General features: G+C 63.4%; 2 protein-coding genes across 2 annotated transcripts; both read right to left on the bottom strand.

The window, feature by feature from the left end:
* Positions 1–1,699: 1,699 nt before the first annotated feature.
* LOC137462449 (platelet-activating factor receptor-like) lies at positions 1,700–3,349 on the bottom strand. Its single transcript, XM_068172806.1, has one exon. The coding sequence runs from the start codon at positions 3,260–3,262 to the stop codon at positions 2,258–2,260; it is 1,005 nt and encodes a 334-aa protein (XP_068028907.1). The 5' UTR covers positions 3,263–3,349; the 3' UTR covers positions 1,700–2,257.
* Positions 3,350–5,211: 1,862 nt separating this feature from the next.
* Positions 5,212–6,914, bottom strand: TMEM35B (transmembrane protein 35B). The gene is made up of 3 exons (XM_068172470.1): positions 6,761–6,914; positions 5,786–5,966; positions 5,212–5,694 (listed from the first exon to the last, which is right to left on the bottom strand). Exons 1-3 carry the CDS (start codon positions 6,866–6,868, stop codon positions 5,564–5,566), a joined length of 420 nt encoding a protein of 139 aa, XP_068028571.1. The 5' UTR covers positions 6,869–6,914; the 3' UTR covers positions 5,212–5,563.
* Positions 6,915–8,302: the final 1,388 nt, after the last annotated feature.

Below are 8,302 nucleotides of genomic sequence, written 5' to 3'. Positions count from 1 at the left end.
GTGCAGAGACAGTCCCGGGTTACTGAGATAGCCCTGGGCTGTCGGAATAGTCCCTGAGTGACAGAACAGCCCCAGTGTGCCAGGACAGCCCCAGGGTGCCGGAACAGCCCCGGGCAGGGTGCGGCCCCAGAGGCCCAGCCTTCCCCCAGCAGACCCAGGGCCACCCGCTGCCGCCTGCCCGCTGAGCCACTCGCACCACACCCTGTAATTTGATCCTAATTATAATAATAATAATTACTGCGTGCGCGGGCTGGAAGTGCAGGAACAATAACCTGGGTAACGCCCTGCACGGTGGTGGGAGCAGCGTGGCAGCACATGCCCCATCCTGGTGCCAAGCTGAGCCCAGAACACCTCACCAGGCCCGGCCCAGTGCGTGGGGGGACATGGCCCAAAAAAGTGCCCCACGTGTGTTTCTAAGCAGTTGTGTCCATGTCCCAGTGCTGTGGTTCAAGTGCCCAGGCTTTCCCACTGAACAGGACACCCTGGCAGAGCCAGAGCTGGAGCTGGGGCTGGGGCTGCCCCCACTCCTGGCATGCAGAGAACCCCCCAAAAGTCCTGGTGCCCCCAGGAAGAGCTGTCCAGTCCCAGACCCCACCAGGCCCTGCAGCATCCTGCATTGCTGACACGGCTGCTCCTGCTGCATGCAGGGAGCAGAGCTCTGCCCCCTCCTTCAGCAGTTATATAAAAGGATTAAAATTTAATATCAGCTTCAAAAGGGGAAGAACTGGGTGGTCAAAGGCAGCTGGCCTGGGGCCGGGTGTGGAGCAGAGGTACCTTGGGACATGTCCCAGCTCTGCTGCACCAGCAGCACTGCGGCGCATGGAGACATCATCCAGCCCCATCCATGGGGGCAAAGTGTCCATGCACCATGGGCAGCACGGGCATCCCATGAACCCGCACTGGCTTTACTGAGCCGTGGTCTCCCTGGGTCACAGTGGTGCACAGTTTCCATGGCACATGGAGACCCCATTCCCCACGGTTGGGCCTTGCCCTGCACCTTCACCTCTCTGCTGGCATCCAGGCAGCCCTTATAATTCACCACCCACAGGCACAGCATCACCCACCCGTCCTGGTGCCCACTGCCACCCTGCCCATCCCATGCCAGCAGTCCCCCAGGCATCCTGCCCGGTGCCTCACATTTCCTTCCATGCACGTGGGTTGGAGTGTGCTGGAGCGCAGCCCTGTGCTGGGGGAGGAAGACCCCCCATCTGGGGGGCAGCTGATACCCCCCACCATGCCCAGAACCCGCGTGGCTGCACAGCAGCCGCCCTGCTCTCCCGCCGGCGCAGCACCGGGAGCGGGGCTGTACTGGCAGCAGGAATGAGCCAGGGCTGGGAAAACACCATCTCCCGCCCACACAGCCGCCCACGGCCCCGAGCCCGCTCCGCCGCCCCCGCCGCGCCGGGGCTCACGGGGAGGGAGCGGCAGGTGCGGGCTGGGGGATGCGCCCAGCACGGCTGCCCCACCATGGGCAGGGCAGGGCATGGGGCAGGGAACGGGGCAGGGGGGTGCGGGGTCAGCAGCCCCCGCTGCAAGAGCCGCCCTGGGACAGGGTCCAGCCGCAGGAGCGGGGCTGGGCTGGGGGCCAGGGCTGCGGGGACCGGGGCTGCCCCATATCCAGCCCTCCCCGAGGGACAGAAATCTCTCGGTGAGGGGCACAGGCACCTACCAGAGAAGAAGCCTTTGGTTATTCATTTTTAATCCTGGCCAAGAGCAGGAGGGGTGCAGACATGAGGCTTAGGGACATTGTAGGACAGGACTGGCCACGGGGCCTCAAACAGCCCCCTCAGCAGCCCAGCTCATGCCACGGGGGTCTTTGGTCATGCATGTCCCTGCAGGATGGAGACCTCCGGGAGACGACAGCAACCACCGAGCATCCCTCGCCATTCTGCCTTCCCACACCCCACATGGCTCAGCTCCCATTGCTGGGTGAGTCCCTCTCCCAGTGCCAGTGCCACTATCCCAGTGCCAGTGCCACTCTCCCAGTGCCAGTGCCACTCTCCCAGTGCCAGGGACGCTCTCCCAGTGCCAGGGACGCCCTCCCAGTGCCTGCAATGCTGGGGGCAGGATCTGTGCTTGATTCCCACTGCGGGCGCGTGGGAATGCACAGAGAGCAGAGCGGGGTGGGAGGAGGGGAGAGCACGAAGCCAGAGCTCCCCCCACGCTGCTCCGGATCCCTCACCTGGCAACAGGGACCACGTCCCACCGGGACTGTGGCACCGGGGCAGGCGGGGGCAGGACCCTGGTGCCCAACCCGCTACGAGGAGGTGAAGGAGGATGCTCGGGCGGCAGGCGCTGGCCCGGGCGGGGCCGGCGGGGGCAGCGGGAAGCACCGGCCGATCTTGCGCAGGGTGCGATGCAGGTCAGTGCGGAAGCGCCGGATGGAGAAGCAGTAGATGACGGGGTCCAGGCAGCTGTTGAGGCTGAGCAGCGCCACACTCAGCGTGTGCAGCACATCCAGGGTGTCAGGGGACTCACAGAGCGGTGCAGGGGGCCGGCTACCCACCCAGGGGGCCAGTGTCAGGTGGTAGGGGGCCACACAGACGACAAAGACCAGCAGCATCCCCAGCACCATGGCACGGGCCTGCTGCCGGTGGGAGCCCGGCGAGGCCGCGGCGGGCACCGAGAGCGCCCGGGCGATGGAGGCGTAGGTGCCCAGCACCACCAGGAATGCGGCGCAGAAGAAGCCCACCATGGCGTAGGCATAGCCCCGCTGCCGCCCGTGCTGCTCAAAGCAGGCGGTGGTCCCGGCGTGGGTGGGCAAGGTCTGGTGGGTGGCCAGGGTGGGCACGGCACAGCCCAGCCCCAGCAGCCAGGCCAGGGCGCAGGCCAGCGCGGCACCGCGGGGCCCCGTCAGCGGCAGCACCCGCCGCGCCGCCCGCACGGCGCAGAACCGGTTGAAGCTGATGAGAGCCATGAAGGTGATGGCGCTGTAGGTCGCCAGGTAGTAGGCAGCCCCTGCCAGGCGACAGGTGGCCTCCGAGAGTAGCCAGTCCCCTCCAGCCAGGTAGTAGTGGATCCAGAGGGGAAGGGTGAGGTTGAAGAGGATGTCAGCCAGAGTGAGGTTGATGAGGTAGATGCGGATGGCCTTCCTCACCTTGCCACTCTGCAGGAAGACCAGCAACGCCACCAGGTTGCCCGGCAGCCCCACACAGAGCACCAGGCAGTAGACGACGGGCACCAGCACGAACTGCACCGGGTTGTTGGGCACGCACTCGCCGGGGTGTTCCACCGGCAGCGGTCCCGGCACCGAGCCGTTCATCCCGGGCTCCTGCAAAGATGGGGAACAGTCAGTGGCACAACCCTTGGGGACAGGGGAGGGATTTCGACCCGGACAGGACGACCTCTCTGGCTGGCACCTGCAGTAGCTGCTGGGCACTGGAGGCAGAGCCCTGTGGGGATGCCATCATCTGCCAGAAGGGCTCAGCTCACACAGGAGAGGAGGAGATCCCTGCTCTGTCCTCCCACACAGCAAGGGAGCCTAGAGGCCACTGTTAATTGCCCAGCTAGAGCTCACAGGGAGCGGCAGGCACAGCTGCAGCACAGCCAAGGGACAGAGCTGCAGCCAGAGGCACCCGAAGGTGCCACGCTGGCTCCAGTCGGCAGCTGCGGGGCTTAACACCTCCCACACAGCACGTGCCTGTGGGGCCACCCACCCCAGCCCTCTCCCAGCACCCCAAATTCCCCATGGAGCCAGGCATGAGGAAGTCACTGCCTGGCTCAGCGAGCTCCAGAATGGAGAAACCCGGGTATGGACAGGGGGTACAAACACGGGACCAGCATCCCCCCACGCCCCCCAGTCCTGCACAGCGGCGTTTGCCTCTGGTCCTGGCCATGGGAAAGCATGCTGTGCTGCAGTGGCTGTATCCAGGGCTGCAGTTATTTCACCTCCCATCACTGCCTGCCCACACCTCGCCAACGAAGGCACTGAGTCACCAACTGGTGTTTTCCAGCACAGCAGGGCTGGATTCGGCACACGCAGCACCCAGCCCCGGGTTGAGGCACAGAGAGCACGAGCTGCTGAGCCTGGGGGACCTCCTTTGGACCCCAAAAGAACCTCCAGATGCCTCAGTGGTCCCCTTTTCCTCCTCCTTCCCCATCATTAGCACAGTGAATGCTCCATCTCACCCACACCACGACTGTTACTTACCTTGTCGGGTCAGGCAGGAGTGGCTCGGTCCCCTCTGGCTGCTCTTCACTCTGATCCAGCCAGGCTGAGGATAGCTTTAAGTGCTGGGGGAGGCAGGGGCTGCCTGACACCCCCCCACCATCCCAAGGCCCCTGTGTGTTAGTGCCTGTGGGACAGCAGCTGGAGTGGGGAGAGCACCTGTGTGTGTATGTAATGGGGAATTCCCTGCTGGAGCCACTCTAAAATCCCCTGCGCCGGCTGACGGGGCTGGGGGCATGTGGGAGTGGCCAGTACTGGCCTGGCTGACCCTCCCCCTGTGCCCCCAGCCACATCTAATACCATTTCCCAGGGCCCTTCTCCCACCCACGCCGGGATGAAAGCAGCAGAGGGTCAAGTTTCTGCACCCGGCAGCTGGGGAGTAGAGAGATGCCCCAAAGGAATCAAAGCAGGAATCTGCCTCCTCCTGGCTCTTTGTGCCTTTGTTGGCTTCAAAGCTGGTTTTAAGGGGAGCAGCCCTACACACCACCCCCCGCCACCAAGATCTTTAAGCATCTGCTGCTTTGTGTGGCCCTGCAATTTGTGTGTGTTCCTTTGGGACACCAAAGATGTCACCCCGAGGTAGCTGAGGTCCCACCAGGGGTACAGGGGTGTCTTACAGCCCTTGCTCATCCCAACAGCCAGACTCCCCACACAGCCATCCCAGCCCCCTTGCTGGGAGACACTTCAGGCGAACTCTGGTTCATCCCAAGCGTGCTGTGCCCATTGGGGTGGCAGAAGATGGCTCCCTGTGGGAGCAAGATCCACAAAAAGCACATGCCTGCCTGGGCACTCGCTCCTGTCACTCCCTGGGTGTACAGCAAGGGGTCTGGCACATTGTTGGGTGGCTGCAGGATCCCACCCCAGATGGGCTCTCCCCACTGTCCATCTGCCTCTGTGCCAGCTCCTGCACCAGCTCCCACATGTCCCCAGGCCTTGTGTCCAGGCACTGTCCCCAGGGACTGGGTCCTCCAGCCCCAGGACATCCCCTTAGCTCCCAAGGCTCAGCGTGGGGGGAAGGCAGAAATAAACAGGGAGGCAAAATGTGAAAAACAAGAGGTTTTATTCCAAAATTTGAAAGCCCCCAAGAAAGCAGAGCCAGCCCCTGCTTAATGTGGCCAAACGCTGGAAAGAGCCGGACACCTTGTGCGAGTTCAGCAGCGGAGCTGCCGGAGCAGTGCCACGGCAGTGTCACAGTGGTGTCACGGCCACCATCCCACAGCACCAGCCCAGGTCCCGCAGTGAGGGGACAACCAGCACCAAAGTCACTGGCAGAGGCAGGAGAGGACACGCTGTGTCTCATCAGCAAGTTACCCTGCAGGATGCGACATTGTCCCTGAAAATACCATAAAGGTGTTGCTCCCCAGCGGCCGAGCCGTCTGTCCTTCCCGCCTCTCGTCACTCGAACTTGGGCCGGGGGGCAGCTGGATACCCACGGATGTTGAGCAGCAGGAGGAGGCCAAGGGAGAGGGTGGCCGGGGCACACATGGCCAGCGGCTCCTGCAGCGCCAGCAGAGTGTAGATGGCACCTGGGCATGGAGCAGAGCATAGGAATGGGGGTCTCTGGCCAAGGGTGTCCCAAGACCCCACGATGGGCAGTGGGCGCCCACTGGCTCTCACCGATCATGACGACGCTGAGGATGAAGTTGCTGATCTCCTGCAGCAGCTGGGGTCCAAATGCCAGCAACAGCCCGGCCGTCACCTCCACCCAGCCCACTGCTGCCAGGTACCTGCCCGGCTCTGGCACAAACCCCAGCTCCTTCAGGGGAAACACCTTGGCGAACCGCACGAACTCTGATGCCTGGAAAGGGTGGGAGAGGGGTGAGGCAGCCCTGAGCCTGGGGCTGGGGAGATACAGCCCCTCCAGTGTGTCTGCTCTGCCCTGCCCTGTCTTCCAAGGGGATCAGCTCGGCATCCTAAATAACCACACACCCTAAGGGGATCAGCCCTGCGCTCCAAGGGACTCTGGCTGATTCACAATGAAGGGCTCAGCCTTGTACCCAAGGTGCTCCACCCTGAGCCCCTGTAGTCCCAACCTGCTCATTCTCACCCAAGGCTCAGCTCCACACCACAACAGGGTCAGCCCTACACATTCCCTCTGGAGCTCGCCCTGCACCCCAACCTGTTCCTTTCCTTTCCCCCGGAGCCCAGCCCTGCACCCCAACCTGTTCCTTTCCTTTCCCCTGGAGCTCGCCCTGCACCCCAACCTATTCCTTTCCTTTCCCTCGGAGCTCAGCCCTGCACCCCTACCTGTTCCTTTCCTTTCCCCCGGAGCTCAGCCCTGCACCCCAACCTGTTCCTTTCCTTTCCCCCGGAGCTCAGCCCTGCACCCCAACCTGTTCCTTTCCTTTCCCCTGGAGCTCGCCCTGCACCCCAACCTGTTCCTTTCCTTTCCCCCGGAGCCCAGCCCTGCACCCCAACCTGTTCCTTTCCTTTCCCCCGGAGCCCAGCCCTGCACCCCAACCTGTTCCTTTCCTTTCCCCCGGAGCCCAGCCCTGCATGCCGAAGTGCTCTCTGCACTGCCCCCAACCTGCTCATTCCCCCCGGGCTCGGCCCTGCGGTCCCCGAGCCCGCCGAGCCCGCCGCCGCGCTCACCATATGCCGGTGCAGGTCGGCGGAGAGCCAGTCCGAGACCTTCAGGACGCCCGTGAGGAAGAAGAAGAGCCCAAGCAGGACACGGAGGGCGGTGAAGGCCGCCGCCATGGCGGGACGGGCGGGCCCGGGGGCGGAGCGGGGCGGAGCGGCCCGGCCCCGTTCCCAGCCCGGCCCCGTTCCCAGCCCGGCCCCGTTCCCAGCCCGGCCCCGTTCCCAGCCCGGTCCCGCTCCGCTCAGCCCGGCCCAGCGCCGCAGGTTCGGGGACCCCCGAGCCCTTGGGTGCTGCCGGGGCAGGGGGTGCTCAGATGTGCAGTGTCACCCCCCAGGCTGTGACACGTCCCCTCCAGCAGCGCCATCCTCCCACCGAAACAGGTGGAGGAAAAAGGGAACCTCCCCACCCCGCAACAAATCCCACAGCTGGGGGTTCGTGGGCGCTGTGAGCGGGTGCGAGCCATGGCAGCACCTGCTGGCTTGGGGTGCGAGGACCGATGGCAGGCAGGGCATAGGCAGTGCCGGGCACAGCTCCGGGAGCAGGCAGGAGCCGATCGAGCCGGCAGCGGCAGCAGCGAGGATGCCCTGGCCCCGGGGAGGCCACTTTGGGGGGACGGAGGTGGCCGCGCTCCCCCGGGCTCTGCGTCACCGCCCGCGCTGCTCCAACACCGGCACAGGCCGAGCCCCGGGAACGGCAGCTCGGGATTGGCGAGAGCCAGGCCCAGGGCAGCCGCGGGCGCTGACGTTTGTGTAATTCAAGCGGAAATGTTTTTTTAATGCCCATAAGAGAGCCCGAAGTGTTTTCCAGGCACGAGGAAGCAGTGGGGCACAGAAAGCACAGCCAGCTTGGACCTGCACCGGCCCCAGCTCGGCCACCACGCTGCAGGGGCTGCCACAGGCACTGGCTGGACAGGGGCCAGTGGCGGTGACACTATTTTTACTCCTGGCAGCACATGATTCTTCAGCTGCTCAACTTGATTTGGAGCTGGGGTTGGCACACCATGCAATGACAGCAACAAACCAGGGCAGGCTCCAGGCCTTCACGGCTTGGAAAGCTCCTCAGTTAGAAAGGAATTAAAAAATAAATATCAAAACCTGAAAAAGCGAGTGCGGCAGCTCAGTGCACAAGCAGGGCTATGGCATGAGGGTCGCAGTTACTGCTCCCAGGATATTGTTCTCAAGTGTATCTGCTCTCAGTCTCTGATCTTTTGTTGATTACAGAAGCTACTTAATGAACTATTTGGTAGAACAAGGTGTCACCTCACCAGAGGACACCCCTGGTGATAGCAACAGCCAACACCAGCATCAGGGAAAGCCCATCCCATGCCTACAGGACACAGGCTGCAGTTTGCTCACAGCAGGGAGCTGAGGAGATGCAGTTCAGGAATGCTGGAACACTTTCTGACAGGAAGCAGCCAGTGCCCCAACAGGGGAAATGAGGACAAGTTACTGGAAAATAACAGAATCTGAAGAAAAAAGGCTGCACAAGCTGCAGTAGCTGTGAAGACAAAGATACTGAACCCCAACCCCTGCAAGGCAGCTATTGAGGAG

This window comes from Anomalospiza imberbis, chromosome 25 (genome assembly GCF_031753505.1).
Source record: "Anomalospiza imberbis isolate Cuckoo-Finch-1a 21T00152 chromosome 25, ASM3175350v1, whole genome shotgun sequence".
Taxonomy (NCBI): Eukaryota; Metazoa; Chordata; class Aves; order Passeriformes; family Viduidae; genus Anomalospiza; species Anomalospiza imberbis.
The sequence above is the reverse complement of the archived record's forward strand: the minus strand, read 5'-3'. Positions and strand labels throughout refer to the sequence as shown.